Source organism: Labrus bergylta, chromosome 20, assembly GCF_963930695.1.
Source record: "Labrus bergylta chromosome 20, fLabBer1.1, whole genome shotgun sequence".
NCBI classification, from domain to species: domain Eukaryota; kingdom Metazoa; phylum Chordata; class Actinopteri; order Labriformes; family Labridae; genus Labrus; species Labrus bergylta.
In genome coordinates this window covers 10,346,707-10,363,346 of record NC_089214.1, presented here as the reverse complement: position 1 = coordinate 10,363,346, position 16,640 = coordinate 10,346,707, and the positions used below count along the sequence as shown (strand labels likewise).

At 38.8% G+C, this 16,640-nt stretch overlaps 1 protein-coding gene across 2 annotated transcripts; it reads right to left on the bottom strand.

The window, feature by feature from the left end:
- Positions 1–614: 614 nt before the first annotated feature.
- On the bottom strand, positions 615–14,945 carry plcd1a (phospholipase C, delta 1a). 2 transcript variants are annotated; one of them, XM_065948951.1, is made up of 15 exons: positions 14,768–14,945; positions 10,583–10,741; positions 6,484–6,712; positions 6,124–6,253; positions 5,772–6,000; positions 5,468–5,669; positions 4,406–4,550; positions 4,146–4,298; positions 3,439–3,588; positions 3,203–3,359; positions 2,968–3,084; positions 2,681–2,859; positions 2,094–2,229; positions 1,798–1,947; positions 615–1,527 (listed from the first exon to the last, which is right to left on the bottom strand). In XM_065948951.1, the coding sequence occupies exons 1-15, from the start codon at positions 14,796–14,798 to the stop codon at positions 1,436–1,438; spliced, it is 2,259 nt and encodes a 752-aa protein (XP_065805023.1). In that variant the 5' UTR covers positions 14,799–14,945; the 3' UTR covers positions 615–1,435. The 2 variants fall into 2 exon arrangements, with proteins under 2 accessions (XP_065805023.1, XP_020501286.2); XM_020645630.3 differs by lacking the exon at positions 14,768–14,945 and adding an exon at positions 13,489–13,675.
- Between the last annotated feature and the right edge of the window lie 1,695 nt (positions 14,946–16,640).

The window sequence follows — 16,640 nt, the reverse complement described above, 5'->3', positions numbered from 1 at the left end:
GGAGAGCACTTTCTCCAGAGTCCTTCTCTCTGCAACCGCAGAGCCAGCCTGTCCTAATTTAGTCTAGTGTTTCCTGTTTTATTTTGTAGTTCTTTTCCCCAGTGTTTCTTGTCCTGTGTTACTTGCTCCCTTTGTCTGGTTTCCCTCCATTTGGATTGCCCTTATTGTCTTGACCTGTGTCATAGTGTCACCTGTGTCTGATTATCCCAGTGTCTATTTAGTGTCAGTGTTTTTTTCCTTCTGTGTCAGTTCATACGTATACCTACGCCTTTGCCTTTCTCCAACCTGACACAGAAATTCTTTAAAAAAACAAAACTGAAACAGCATTTATCTGAATAATTTAATCAGAATATTCTTTTTCTTATACCATTCACCAATTTGTTCATAAATCAACCAAGTTAAAGTGATTAAGCAAGTAAAAATGTTATCTAGATTAGCTCATTCTCATGTTTGTGATTAATTAATATTAAAAGTAAATGAATAACATTATAAATACTATAATTTGCAGTATATTTATGTATCTTATCTTTATGCTAATCAATATTGTCACATTGAGCACATTATTGTCATGTGCATCGCTGAATCACGGATATTATGAATAAATACAAAAAACGTTAAACAAGACAATGATGGTTTTATTCAAGAGCTAGTGCAAATGTCTGCTAAAGTGACAAACTGAAAGATACAGATTTGTTATGGAAAACTGCTGTAGTACATTAGATGACAAAAAAAATTAAATTCAAGTCTGACACAACATACTTGATCAAATGTGTTGAAAAAGATTTGCAGATATTTATAGACAAACGTTGTAAAGCATATTTAGTCTGGTTAAAAATATGAAAAAAAAAAACATTGCACGAAGGAAACCTGAACACATGCACACAGACATACGTGTGACTCTCTGGCAAAACATTTGCGGTCTGATTATACCGCATTATATTATCTGATTAGTCAAACAAAATATAGTACATTAACACAGATTGACTTTTTTTGTGCTTTCTATGAGTTTGAGCAAAACATAAATTAAAGGGGAATAGTAAAACATAAAAATATTATTAAGATTAACAGTCAATAAGTGAACTGGAAATTATATCTTACTGCATTTGATTGTTCCGTTTAATAATTAATAAAGTACAGTTTAATGACTCTTAATGCGCTAAACTGCTCATTCACTGCTCTATCACTCACATTTTTCCATCTTGCTTTGTAAACCTTCAGGACCTTTCCAAAAAAAAATTTTTTTCACAAAAATCTAAAATTATACAAAGACTGTGTTAAACAGACAACAGAGAGTCAACCACTTGAGTTTGGCTGATGACAGTTTTTTTCCTTAAAAACATTGATCAGTTCTTTTATTTAGTTTTAAAACTGGAGAAATTCCATTCCTCCTGGGGTCTCCAAAGAATACTTCTCAGGGTTTTTTCCAAACTGATGCCTACTGAGCATCAATGAGCATGAGATGCACAAATAGTCCGGCTGAGCTGATGATGTCTCCTCTCTTGGTCAGAAGCGGGATGTGTCGATATCCTGGAAAAAAGAGGAGGTGAGTTTTTACTTTGGAAAGAAATTAGAAGAAAAAAAACACTTATACTTGGGAACATACTCAGTTTAGTTGTATGATTAACATAAAGACAGAAAGAAAACTCTTGAGAAACAACAAATCTGAGGTGTGTCTGACCACATAAATCTTCTATCCTTAAATCTAGTTATAACTCTCTTGAACAGCAATACTTGTAACATCTGGATCTAAAGAATTGTTTTTTGAGTTGTGTGCTCCACTTTGCAGGACTTTCCTACCATTCTGTACACTGGTTAGTGGCAGACAGTAATGCCCGATGAGATCATTCTGGGATGTTGAGTCATAGTCTTCAACCACAAATCGCACCATGGCTAGCTCCGGAACATGGATGTCAAAATGGAATTTCTCATTCCACATGGGGTTGAACCCTGCAGGGATGGATTAATGTTCAGTTGGTGCAATTTTTTACATGTTAGAGCTTGTGTCATTTGCACTGAGAAAAACTGAAAACCTACATTAGAAGTTAATCACTTAGTGTCCAATTTCTGTGTATGTTTAAATGTGTTATAGTCACCATTGTTTTCAATATAGTGTGTCTCCTTGCTGGCGTTGTCAGCTGGGACACCGAAGATCTCCACTCTAACCAGAGGGTCCACAATGGACTTTTGTTTGTCCTTGTTGAGCTTTGGTAACTGTTGAGCTGAGATCACCTTTAACAAGCAGGGGGCATAATTACGTAAACAACATGAAAAAGTCCTCTGTATAATAAAGGTGTTCAAACTCAAATTCAAAATTCAGATACTGGAGTTTTTTGACCAAAGTGACAGCTGCGGAGATCTGACCAATCGTAGCACTATGGAAAATGTGTTTGTGGGTCCTTTCTTTGTTTGGGTTAGCTCAAGCACAGGGGGTTACTTTAAACACGTTTTAAAGGAATAGGTGGTAGCAATGCACCAAACTTCATAGAAATGTTTCAACAAAAGGAAGCAAAGAAAGGGAAATACATTCCTAGCTATTTGTGACACAGTTGTCAAATGCACCCTCCGAAGGATGCAGCCCCTGAATTGGGACACAGCTAGTGTGTAATGATTCCTTTAACAGCATTCCCAGGCAACTTTAACTCAAATTTCTTCAATATCTAACCTGAGAAAAAAATCTTACCATGACATAAAAGTTCTTCCTCTGTAACCATGGCCCATTGGTAAGCGTGTTGGGATCAAACTGAGAGGACAGACTTCTCTGAAATTCAGGTTTCAGGATGTATCCACAAACCCCATTTGGCAGAAAGCGACCCTGGTTTATGTGCATCTCCTTTGAGGGAGTCTGGAAGTTCAATGCCACTAAACCAGTTCAAAGATAACATTAAATGAAGACACTTTGATTTTAACAATGTTACTACATTCACTAATAGCAGGATTTCTAGATATGCAGATGATATTGGAGTGTACCTATCTGGCAGCCAACATTCCACATGGGCACTGGGTTGTAGTTTGAGGAATCCGTTCTGGAGCCAGCTGGGTAGATTCTGCTGAGTTTGTCCATGTTGTGATGGATGTAGGCAGTAGCTATGAGAACACATTTAAAATACAATCCTTTAACCCACCTCAACATGCTTTTCACAAACTCACAAAAACACAACTAACATAGCTAAATTTGAGGCTAAGCTGTAGATGATGTGTCTACCTGAAGTCTCTGCCAGGTTGAAAGCTTTGGTTTCCTTAAAGGAAGACATCTCATAGAACTCCTGGTTCTCCTTAGCGTGTTCAAAGCCATTAAAATGAACACTCTTGCAGTAGATGACGATGTCTGAGAGTGCCTTGGCCAGTTTGATTTTGGATTTCTGAAAAGAGACAGGATACTGTTTTGTTAGCTCATTCAGAGATTATAAATCATGTTTAAATTTGACACACTTGACTCACCTTTGGTTTGGATTTTTGTCCATTGTCCTTACAATCTGCAGCCTCATCCTCCTCAGACACAGTATCTTCATCTATGGTGCTGTTGTTGTTCAAGGAAGCATTCACTTTGTTCAATCGCTTCCCCTTGATGAGGATCTTGCCCTTCAGCTCCTGCACACAAACATAATAATTTGCATTGTGTTGTAATCCAATTTATAAACCCTGGATACAAACTATTTCTGACGTGTTTTATTTTTTTACTAAATGCAGGAAGGCTTATTCTTGTTCTTTAATGAAAAAAGGACGAGTTAATTGGTCACTCCCCCTCTAGTAGTTTGAGTAGTGAGTAGTTTTGACGCTGAAAGAGGGCTAGCAGAATCTACAACTGTGCACAAACAATCAATATTCAAGTGGCCAACAATGTCTCTCATCATCTTGTACCAGTTTATTTCTTAAAAAACAACTGGGCTTTAATTCCTCACTGCAATTTGAATTGCTAATTCAATGCAGAATCTAAGAGCATTAAATCCAATGGTATGAACGCATGGTCTTGAGATTGATGCTGATAACGCGATAATGGTCCATTTGTTGCTCAGTACCTTTAATGAGTATATTCTAGTTATAGTCACAATAAATCAGGCAGATGTGTTAGGCATTTACAGCTTGTCTTTAAGTACTATAAAAGTGAAATAATATGAATTAGTGAGCTGAATTTAAGGGCCACAAACCTCAGGTGAGGGGAAGTTCTTGGACATTGTGTTCCCCAGAGGCCTTGTGACCAAAGCATCACCCAGGATGGAGATCAAGTAATGGGCCATGAGCTTCTGTTGTTCCACAGTGCAGTGGTTCTCCAGGGACAGGACCACTGGGTATTCTGATGTCTGAAAAACAAAGGAAACAACCATTTAGTAAAGGTGAAGCTCAGCCTCTCCACAGTTGTATTAATTGGAAAGTGCAATCATAAACAGTAACACACTATTTGACATACTTTGAAGGCATACTCTTTGATGGCTCTGATGACGTCTCTAAAGAGCACTTTGGATGTGAGAGTGTAGCCGTGGTAAATAACAGGCTCCCCGTTAGCTCCATCCCAACAGTCCAGCTCCACACAACGACAGCTCTTCATCAGCGCTCTGAAAGGAAAGAAACATTCATGAAACATGCACACCACCAGGATCAATCCTGCCCATTCTGTAAACTTTTCAACCAAGAACTTTCAGCCTTGAGAAAGCAACAAATATCCTGCATCATAAAGGTTGACAAATCCAAAGAAAAAAAACGACAATCCAAGAATAAATATTAGAACTTGAGAATGGACTTCTTTGTAATATTATAGATATTGTAACTAAATGATGTAGTTACCCGCCTTAAAATCAGTGTGATAAAGTGATTGAGTGAGAAAAATAAGCTTTAATTGCTGCTAAAAACAAACACATTGTCGAGTTGAGATTGAAATTGTTCTTCATTTTAAAATATTATAGTCATGCACCAATGATTTAAAAAGAGCGATACAATCATTAATGCTTTTATGTAGCATGCTATGATGGAAAGGAAATTGGGAATGTGCAAAAAGGTTCTCGAAGTTTTAAATTTTGTTCATTGCATATCCCTTCATAACTGATTGTGATGTAACATTAGGCTTCATTGTTATCAGTGTCACCGTTGTTAAGCTGCTTTACCAGGAGCAGAAAGTCAACTAACCCAAGTTATGTCTCAGGCTTGCATAAAAATATATAAATCAATAAATCAATCTTATGCCAAAAGTTGTTTCTAAAACGCGCTGTAGGTGCTACTGGAGTCATAAATGGCATAAATGCACAAAACCAGTAAGATTACTGCAGCTTGTCAGTCTACATGAGTCTTTTGCTTCTAACAACACTGCACCTCTACCTGTCAACAGATGCACATTGTCTGTGAGGGGGAGTAGTGGGGGGGGGGGGGGGGGGGGGGGGCCCATAACAGCACTGTTTTGTTTTACAACAGTGTGCCAGCTGATTCTTTTTTTAAAGCCTCTAGCTCCTGTTCACATAATTCTACATTATGTAATTACTTTATGTAGGCCTCTGTGCTGCTGGGTCCTTTGAGTTGGTCTTCCATCAGGTATGTGTTGTGAGAGGAGGACATGTAGTAATGGTTGAGGGGCTGGGTCATGTCCTGATACACGTCTTTGTGGGCTGGGTTGAGGATGGAGCCATCCTCGTGGTGCAGGTACATCAGGAAGCCATCTTTGGTCATGCGATTCTTCTGCTTCGCTGGATGACAAAAGTCAGACAAGACTCAATGAGCACAGAGAAAAGTCAAAGCAATGATAAAACCCCAGAATATACAAGATTCAGTTATGAAGTTCATCCCACCTGTTTCATCCACCTCGTACTTTTCAATCAACTTGAGGGCGTCCTCCATGGACGCCTTCTCCCTCTGCTCATTCAACAGGAAGTTCAGCAGGTCTCTTGCACTCATCTGACCCTCTGTTTCGGCAGAATTTCCATAAACCACATCGATCTCCTCCCGATGCGTCAGCAGGTCATAGAAGTGTTTGATTTCAGAGCCTTCCAGGGATCCTGAATTGGACGTGTCACATTTCTATCCAACATGAGACAGTTTAAGACAATTAATCAACTAAAAATACACAAGTTTGACCAAGTACACATTTAATGAAAGATATATAGAACTTATAATGTATATGTCTATGATAGAATGAATGACCTTGAATAGTTCCTCTGCATATGAGTCATCCACTTCAACATTGACCTGTCGCAGGAAGTGCTTCAGCTCCTTCAGGCTCATCTGGTTGTCGTCATTCTTGTCTGCTTTCCGCATGCAGTTTATGATCCAGCTAACATTTAGATGTAAGGATTTGATTTGAATTTATTACAGCCAAATATCCAACTAAGTTCCAGCACTTTTCCACATTTTGCATTACATGTCAACCACCAAAGAACCAAGCAATCAATCTAGAATTACAAGCTCACCTAGGAATGTCTCATTTCAGGAGTGCGCAAAAACGTTTTGTGAAACAAGTACGCAATCGCATTTACCAATTGACTTGGACTTTATCAAGGATACTGCTCACTGTTCTGCTGGCGGCTGAGGTTCTTCATGGTGGTCATGATCTTCTCAAGGCCGTTGACCCACTGTTTCGCCTCCTGCCCGCTGGCTGCCATCAGGTCCAGATTTTTCTTGCGACCCTTGAAGATGATGGCAAAGCATTGCTCATCTATGCTGGGGTCTGTGTGTTTATTGAGACCCTCAGACTGGCGGCCCATGCGCACTGAATCAATGTCATCAATGGAGACTGTTGGGAGAGAGGAAGTTGGTAAGGAAAGGACTCAAGGACATGTTTGGTAATAACTGGAGTCTGCAGATGCAAACAAGAATGCACTTAGAAAGAAGCCTAGACAACTTTGACCAAAACTGATGCAGCACCCAAAGACACGCTTTGAAACCCTTTAAAATGTGGACTTTATCATGCAGCATCCCCTTCAGGTCATTAATTATGAGTTCATAAACTCGAATTACAAACAAAAATATAATATCAACTAAATCATCTATCATTATAAATTTAATGATGTGTATGTTTAAACATTTTTACACAACAATATTAATATTAGGGATAGTCCACATTATCCAGAAAATACTGTGAGCTTCATTGTTTACCTGTAATTCTTAATTTAATCAGCTCAATTATTTGTGTACATTAAACATTAAAATATCTTCTTTTTTTTTTTTTTTAAATCCAGGCTCCCAATATTTTTTCAAATGATAGATTTTTGGTGGATGTTTTGGCACAACCAGAAAGTATCTGGTAGTCTTTTTTAGCCCCCTGACCGAAAGCTTGATCATTCTTCCTTGGTGCAGTCCTTTTGTGAGTCAGCAGACCTTTAGTCAACATCATTTCCACAACTCAGAGTACCAAATAAATGTGTATCTTCTTATCTACAGGAAGGCCTTTGTTTCTGTTTGGCAGTTCAGTTTTGTGGCCTTCACTTGGCAGGCACAACACAATAGATAAAATAAATATAAATAATCAGCCAGTACAGCTTCCTCAGGAATATATCTTGGTCATTAGCTGCCTAATGCACCACTACTCCAACTTGGTTAGCTAGCTGCTAACTTAGTGTCTCTGCGCGTTGGTGATAGGCAGCATGCTGTGGGTAAATTAGAGCTTTTAAACGGAAACAGCTGACTGTAGAAAGAAATAGGGTTCATGCCATGCAGTGACGATAAAACCAAACAGTAATATTGAGGGCTGTGAAACCAAAAACAAAGAACTTAAAGAAGCTAAAACACTTCTTAAAGCTAGGTTAACAGCAGAGTGTAATGTCACAACTCGCTAGAGACGCCTTTCACATCACATGTTGCCGGCTCATTGTTGATGTATTAATTAAGTGTGTCTTTAATAGGATTAACACTGTATACACATTAATTGAAAATATTTTTCATTGAGATTAGGGCTACTGATAAAACAATGAGGCCTCAACGAGCAGTTTTGGCGTCAGAGTCCTGAGACTTCAAGATGGTCTCTCAGACATTTTTGTTGTTGTCTGTAGAACCACACAAACACATTCCATGAAGATTTGATTACCACACTTAAGAACAATTTGAGGCAATCTGGACCTCCTTGTCTCGTGCACACATGTACTTATTAACTACTAAGACTGACAACGCTTTCACTAAAAATGCTGCAACACAGAGCCAGACACAGATAACGTACACTGATAGGGGGGGGGGGGGGGGGGGGCAGTTTAATGTACAGGAAAACGTTCACGGCCAGCCATGATCTATTCACACTAAATGGCCTGCCCTTGTTACAAAACCCAAAGACCACAGGCTTAGCTAAGAGGCCGTATGTTGTAGCAGGGTTACAATCTCAGTGTTCTGCCCTTTACATCCCAGAGTTGGGGCGTCGCATAAAGAGTGAGCATTGTTCATGTGAGAATCAGAGACTATCTAGGGAAGGATGAATCTAAAGGTCAGATTGCTCGAAGAGAATAACACGACATTGAGTGGGCGGCAAGCTGAAAACACACCCAAGGCTTAGTGGAGTAGGCTACACTCAGCTGACTACAGGTCGGGTGAACAAAATACCTAGGAGGCACCAGACAGAAGAGGAGTGTTTGTTTAATCTGTAGATGTACATTATCCCCAGCTAGATAGGCAACTGTGGAGGAACTATGGTTTGCAAGTTTGGCTCATTTTCAGAGAATCCATCTGGAGTGCCGAAACCACAATGTTCAAGTCATGTCATCCGTGTCGCGCTGGCATTGCTTGAATACCAATGAAATTTCACACAATGAGATTATTGTGTGAGCCCTGACAAAGTTGATGCTTCTCAAACTCCTTTCTTCAAAGGGAATACGACATTCAGCAGTAAAAAAGTGTGTTCCCTGTGAGGTGGAGCGCTAGTCAGCCATGTTAGCGTTCAAAACTTGACCTTTAAGTTAATGTTTAACTTGCTATTGGAGAGTTAATCAAGATCTGACAATTGTAAACAACAAAAACATTTTACTAAATGCAAAACACCCACAAATCTTGATACAAGCCCACAGACACTCTTTAGTCAAATTCTGATCTGATAAGTCTGCAAATATTACTACAGTTTGTTCAATGCAGTAACCATACCCTTTCTCACAGTGACAAAAACTTAGTCAGATGGTAAAACCACAAAGGTTTCTAATGAGATCTTTCTGGAGTAATGCAGATCCTTTGAAATACATCTCATATGAGCCTGACAGTTTCATTGTAATCTGTGTGTGGGGATGTTGTGTAGTGGAATAGCCATCATATGTGGGAGTGGGGTAGTGGTGGGAAAAGAGACAAATAAAACAGAGCTTTGCAGTCTATTTGGGACTGATGAGAAGGGATTTAGAAGAGTATAGGCTTTCTCTCACTTAGTTACAGAGTGTGGACAAGTAACAGGCACTGACAACACCAAGCCTAAGGCCCAGTGTCCACCTAGCGGTTTTTTTCTGAGTGCCAGCGTCTTTTTTCTATTGTTTTCAATAAGGGGAGAGTGTTCGCAGCAGAAAATATACAGTAGATACCAAGAATCAAAAGGGAACTGGTAAAGAAAATCATCAAGTGATATCCAGCACTGCATATATTTCACAACAAGTCCAGTCCAAAAAACACTAATGTTTTTATAAAAGCTAGAATTGCACAACAGTTTTTCAAAAGGTTTTCAATATGATTAAGATACACTTCATCTTCAACAGAGGACCTCCATTCAGATTCGCAAAAACTTAAAAAAATAATAAAGCAAAGGGACAGAGAAAAAATAAATCCCATTTATCAATAAAGACAGCAGAGACAGTATTAAAATCCTGGGAAACAGAATGACTAAATCTTATGGGTCTGCTCGCTAATAACAAGCTTAACTCATTGTAGCACATAAAACTCAAACCAGACATGGTTAAAACAATACATGCTGCTCTCTCACTCTCTCTTACCTCATGCCAAAGTACTTTAGAGCTGATTGGTAATTGCAGATTGCTAAAGCCCACAGGAAAGCAATAAAGTATGCAGCTTATTTCCTTCAACAAGGGAACGCCTGCAAACGCTAGGCCCATCTCTAGGCTGGTTTGTTAAAAAACAGCTTTGACACATGAGCGTTCACACGACCGCTTCGCTCCATATCAACTTTGTGTGACTATCCACTGTCTCTGTATGGGGACTATAAGAATACTGCTGTCGCTCAGTGTTTGCTCAAAGCTCAGGCGGGGGGCAGAGGTTATCAGGCCTGGTAGCTGCAGCCAGGATGCAAGGGAGTTAGAGCTTCCAGAGGCCCAGAGGATGGATTAATACATTTACATCCTTACAGTGAATCACTAAATAATAACATCAAGTGAGAAATATTCTCATACACACAGAAAAACACAAAGAAAGTAAGGATGTACTCAAGTATTTTCCATTCTGTTTTTGGCATCAGTTTCTTTATGAGTAGTTTCTATGTGTTGTGTTTGTGTATGTTCCTTATATCAAGAGGATAATATTGAGATCTGAACCCTAAATTGACAGAATAAAAGCAAAAGGGAGTTGGATCAGCAAGTCAAAGTAGAATAGCTTACACATTTTGTGCATCATGTTTCTTAAATGTCATTTTGCTCACACACAAATACAACATATGTCCAAACACACAAGTAATCAAGTTGTGGATTATACTCACAGGTTTGGTTTTTCCTGAACGGTTTGCCGGACTCATGCCAAAACGTTTTGCAGTCTTCCAGCAATTTGAAGAAGCGTGCCTTCTTCCAGGAGCTGGAGCGGATCTTCACCAGCTTCCCGCCATCCAGCAGGAACTGTAGATCTGGATCTCCCTCCAAACCTGCAAGAATTGGGCAAGGAAAGAGAGGTCTTATAAATACTGAACATCATTGGTGAAGTTATGACATTTAGTGTAAAGCAAAATACATCTTTTTTTAAAGGGATTCTCCAACTTGTGTTCAGTTGCTTAATGTTGGGATTTAAAAACAAACAGAAATCACCCATAATGCAACATTGGTATCTATTTTCCAGTTCCCCCCCCCTTCCTTCCCCTTTAAAAACATGTAATGTTTGTTTTGCAGTATTCAAAGGCTGCTCAGTCTGCTATAATCTAAGTGTCCACTGCATTTTGGGGCTGCAAGTAACATCCGTTTTCAAAAGTTTCTTTTCAATGGAATTAATCCGATTATTTTCCTTGACGATCGATGGGTGCTCTTTGCACAGCCGTTCTACTCGTCCGGGGTGCAGCTTGAGCAGGAACAGACAGCAGATTCTTTTCCTATTAATCGATTACTCGATAGAATGTTGCAAAAACAAACAGTAGATATTCAAGACACTGAAACCAGCAACTGTTTGACTGTTCTTTTTGAAAGATGACTGATAATTATTAATTATGATAACAATAATGGCAGTGTTTCCCCTACCATTATATTATTTATTTGTTTTTAAGATTTATTTTTAGATTTATTTTTAAGCTTTCTGTGCCTTTATTGTTGGGATAGGATAGTGGATAGAGTCGGAAATCAGGGGAAGAAGTCATTTAAGGATACCTTTCCGATAGAAAAGGACAGCTGTCATTAAAAGTAACGCATGAACTCCAAGATTCCTTCAAGCGTTTGTGTCGGCGTGTCGGCTTGTCCCCACCCCCCCAGCGTTGTAAACCTAGGGGAAACACTGAATGGGAAGAATGATAAGATGTTTATCACAACAGTATTAGTTTCTGTTGATGAATTAATTATTCATTTTAGCTCCTCTGCATGTAATTAGACCTAGCTTGGATTTCACCAATCTCTTAACCCATTCTCCTTAACTACTGACTCAGACATTTCTGTGTAAAGTTAGCGGCAGGGCCCTTTAAAAAACACACTTTAAGTCCTGTTATAACCTTAGTTTAGCAGAAGTAAAAATTATAGGGATACAAATTTTCATTCCTTGCTTCATATTGCCTAGACACCACTGTGATCATATCAAACATGTTTGATTGCGTTTGCATGGTCAGCAGATAAAGGTATGAGGGTTCATCGGCGTGCAATAAAATGTTTCGCAACAGATGAGCTGTGCCAGCATCTTATCATTCAGGCGATGTAATCTACTGTTCATGGATTTCATGGGAAGGGTGTGTGACGAGATTCATAATTCATGGACAACGCTGCAGGAGTCCACAATAGGCTCACAGGACGGTGTTTGGTTGATTTGTTTTACATTTGTGCAGATGTGAAGTAATGCTAGTGTGTCAGTGGCTGTGGGTTGGACTTTGTACATTGTTTTCTGTTACACAAGCTTAAAATGGAAGTTAAATGTAATAACTGTGTAAAATTGGTTATTACCCTGTACTAACAAAGAGAGAATAACTGATGTCATCTGAGGGCATTTGAGGATACAACATTTACAACAACTCAGCAGGGACATGTTGTGGGCAGGACCACAACATAACAGGCATTTTTTCCCTCGTCTCACACCACAGACTCACAGAGGCCGTCTATGAGCTTCTCTGCAGGCGGGGAGGGGGACTCCAGAGTTTGAACACCACCTCTGCTCGGTCCGGCTTTCTTTCCACGGCTTTAAACACCAGCTTTGCCATTTACTTTTCAATGCTTTTTTCACCGTTTAAAGGTGGTACGCTTGCCAGCTTTATGTTAAGAGAAGAGCCCTAGGCCTACATATGTGTCACCCTCATAGCACTTCTCAAGCCTTAAACATGACTCATACTGCACACATGTTTTCCTTTTCCTTGTTTTTCAGAGTAATCAGTTTCAGATGCAAGGCAGCATAAGAAATGATCTTGAACCTTTAGTTTATCTGCTACACCCTGCTAGATGAGACACGCTAGGGCAAGAAAATGGCAAAATGTAGGTTAAATAACAAGGAGGGAAGCCCTAAGGTGAGTGGGTGGTGATCAAGGCTCACACAAAACCTAAAAAGGAGTCAGTGTCCTGTATGAGGGCACAAAGTAACTCCGTTTTTGTTTTGTTTAACTTTTCAAAATTGCACTGAAGTCCCCCTTAATATGATCCTAATAAAAAATAGTGGAACCAAACAAAGTAATGGCAAAATACTTTGTTTCTTCATGAAATAGTTTATAAATAAAAGACTGAAGTGAGAGCTGTGGAACAGTTGTTGCACTGCTAGCCTCCCTTATGAAAATGACTAATAAGTTATGAAACTTTACTGCTACCACTCTCTGCACAGGGAAGTGCCACTCAAACCAGAACGTTTTTTTTTCAAGTTTTCATTGCGTTTCTGTGTTTGTCCCTTGCTTTAAAAAAAAAAAAAAAAAACAGCACAGGACATGCTCTCTGAGTTGTCATCATAGCTAAACGAAAGAATTCACCGCCTCCAGCGATGAGGACACCTTCATACCTACCCAAACAACACCGCGCATATTTAGTATCACAGCAACACAAACACACGACGTATCCTTTAAGGTGTATCTGATTTATACTGAAGAGATTAAGATCTTACAAAATCAGAGTTATCAAAACATTATGTGCGCGCGCCTGCATGTTGTGGCTGAATACTGAGCGCGCGCGTCATTCTGCTCAGGCACATTTGCACCTTTTTTGGGGGGGAGGGGGGGGGGACACTTACCTAGGCGTTTTCCGTTCTCCAACGCAACTTTTTTCATCTGCTCCTGGAAAGCCTGTTCCTCGGATTTCGTCCTTTTTGGACGTTTATGTAAACAAGACATTTTGGAACAACTTGCAAAATATCCAGTAGAAGTTGAATCTGTCCTCGGTGTGGCAGAGACACAGTCACCACGTAGGCTGGTTCCCCCTCATGGGGCGGGTCTAAACTCATCTATTGCTCTGTTATGACTACATTCACATTCAGTCTTAAATGTTAATGGTTAATTGAGGTTAAAAGATTGTCACCATGGGATTGGCTCCAAAAATACATACATGAACTTAAAAAAGATGTCAGTGAAAACTCATTTCAGCAATGAGAAGTGTCACTCTGAATATGATTTTTCCTTACATTAAAAACCCAAAAGAACATGGTAGGCAACGTTGTAACTTTAAATGTATGTTGAAAAAGTATTTTTCTCTTTAGTCTGGTCTTTAAGATGCATAAATGGCTGCTGTGTGAGATACAATGTAATATGTGGATTGAAATTATATTTAACTTGCCATGCTGTTGCGCTGTGAAATTGCGCCACCTCATGGGGGATTTGTATAAAAGTGATTTGACTGTCCTGTTTGAAAATGTGTATTTTGAGATCTCACAATCAGGTGAATTAAAATATTTCCCTGTTTTGATTGTTTTCGTGCAATATATATATTTATTATCATACAATAGTATATTTTTTTCCTACCGTAGTGTATATATTTTTCTTACATGTGCAATTTTTACAGTTAAGAGGTGTCTGTACAGTCTAAGGTGAAGCTTTAATCATTTCGTTGTACAATTGTATAATGTATAAAGGCATTCTATTCTATTCTATTTTTTGTTGATAAAAGTTTTTATTAACTTTAGTCATTTTCCTTAAATATGTGTGAGTCATAGCTGAAAGTTTTCCATTACAACCTAACCAGACAAGTATTCTGACTGTGGTTAGAATTGACACCTGCATACATCACTTTACTTTCATAGACTTGATCTTATTCCAAAAACAAACAAAACCACTGCCCCCACCTCGGGCCGCAAATTTGCTTTCAAGGTAAACAAGAGAGCCGCCTGTTTTGTGTCAACTCCAACCATGACATGCATGTTGTTGGGTACATCTTGTCAGATGAATTCGTTTTTTATTTGATTTTGTTTGAGGTGAAATTCAGATAATACAAACGTTTAAAAAAATAAAAAAAACTCCGACAAATGAAGAAAAGTAAGTTGGGAAAAAAATCTGTTAGTTAAGAAAACACCAACTCACCATGGAATCCAGCTGTTCCATTGTGCTCCATTGTGATTCCAGTCAAAATAAATCACTATTTACAGAGATAGGGTCCTCCAGTGTCTGTGTTGGCTTTACAATTTGATCTTTCAAGAACTTTTAACTCGTCTCTTAGTCCATTGAAGGGAAAAATCCAATCTGTGTCCTCCAATGAGCCGACACACTCAAAGCCAGCCGAGCAGGCTCTTATGAACCCTCAGTCCACACCCACTGCAACACCGGTCTGACTAGTACAACACCGTGTTTGTCCTTGACTTTCATTCAGCTGCATGTCTTTGTCAAACAAATCTCTGGCTGGAATTCTGCTAACAAAGACTAAACCTTGATAAGAAAAAGTTTAATCAAGACTTTACGTTTTGAGCATTAAACCACTACTGGTGTTCTATAGGGCTGTGGCATCTAAAGTGTGCTTTGATTTGTTTTGGGTGTTGCCCTTGTCGGGTAAAGACTTGCAATTTATAGTTGGAGGTGTGTTCTTGCCTCACCCCGCTTTACATTTTTTACTTTGCAAAGTTGATGTTAAGACGTCACTTCATCTATACATGATAGGCATGTTGCAGCAGCTAAAGGCATCAACCCTATGTATATATTTCAGCATACTGTTTAGCTGATGATTGATTCCAACAGAAAAAAGGTGGAGCAGAATTCCGAGCTAAATAAAGAGGTTATTTGGAATGCCTCGCTCATTGTTAACACAGGACTGATCTTCCTTTCCCAAAATGATGGACAGTTAATGCATTTAGTTTTTGTCCTTATATGGATACTTTGAAATTGTAGTAGATAAATAGTGTTCTTCCACTAGATGCAACAAGCTCCTGTTCATTATCAGAATGTAATACATGAGAACGTGGACAATTGTCTCTTTGTGCCTCTCAATTATCAGTGTCTGCCGGTCTGTTCTGTCCTGTGAACTCTTGCACTGGGGCAGCTCTGTCTGGCAAACCACGAGGCACAAAATGAGCCCAACAATCCCCTCTTTGAAAAGCCCACTGGAGCTTCACATGAGCTGATCAGCACAGTCAAAAATGTTGTTTATGATGTCTCTGGAATCTTACCAAACCAAAATCCTTGACTTGAGAATTAAAGTTTGTCCTCACACAAGTTTTTACAGTAACTGTTTGCATTTAGGCATTTTACAAGGACAGATAGGTAGTAGCTCAAGTAGCTGTGTAGAAAAGAAGTACCAACAGAGAGAATGTAACAGCCACACAATGCACCTTTAGTAGAGAGTAGACTCTGGCTCATGTCAGTGTTTCAGATGAGAGTCAGAACATGTGCCGAAAATCAAAAATCCTTAAAAATGTATTGAGCTATTTTCTTTCATTTCCGTAAACTGTTGAATTAATTGTTATACATGCATAAATGCGTCAGGTTTGGAATGACCATTCAGCCAATATTGTTTTTACTAATCTAAGCTGTGCTTTTTTGTATTTTAATGTGTTCAACACTCATGGGTTTTACATTTGTGCTTATTAACTTAGCCTAATTCACATCAGCCCCGCCAACAGAAAAATGTAGCCTTAATAGTAGCCTATGGATCAAGAGTTTAAAAGTTGTCTTCAACTGAGAAGACAGAATAAAAATGTTGAATATAGATTCAGATTTTCTGACTTTCTTGACTTAAGTTCAGACAATAACTTTTAATTTTTTTAAAGGAAATATGAGTTATATATTAACATAGGCTACGTTCAGTGGATTATGTAGCCTATTCAGTTAATATTTTTGCTCTGTATGAACATTCATAGGTGTATGGAAGCCCATTTCCGCCAGTAAAAAAAATAAAAATGAAAATAATAAAGTCTCATAATTTCAACTTTTTATCTCATAATTTTTACTTTTTATCTAATTATTA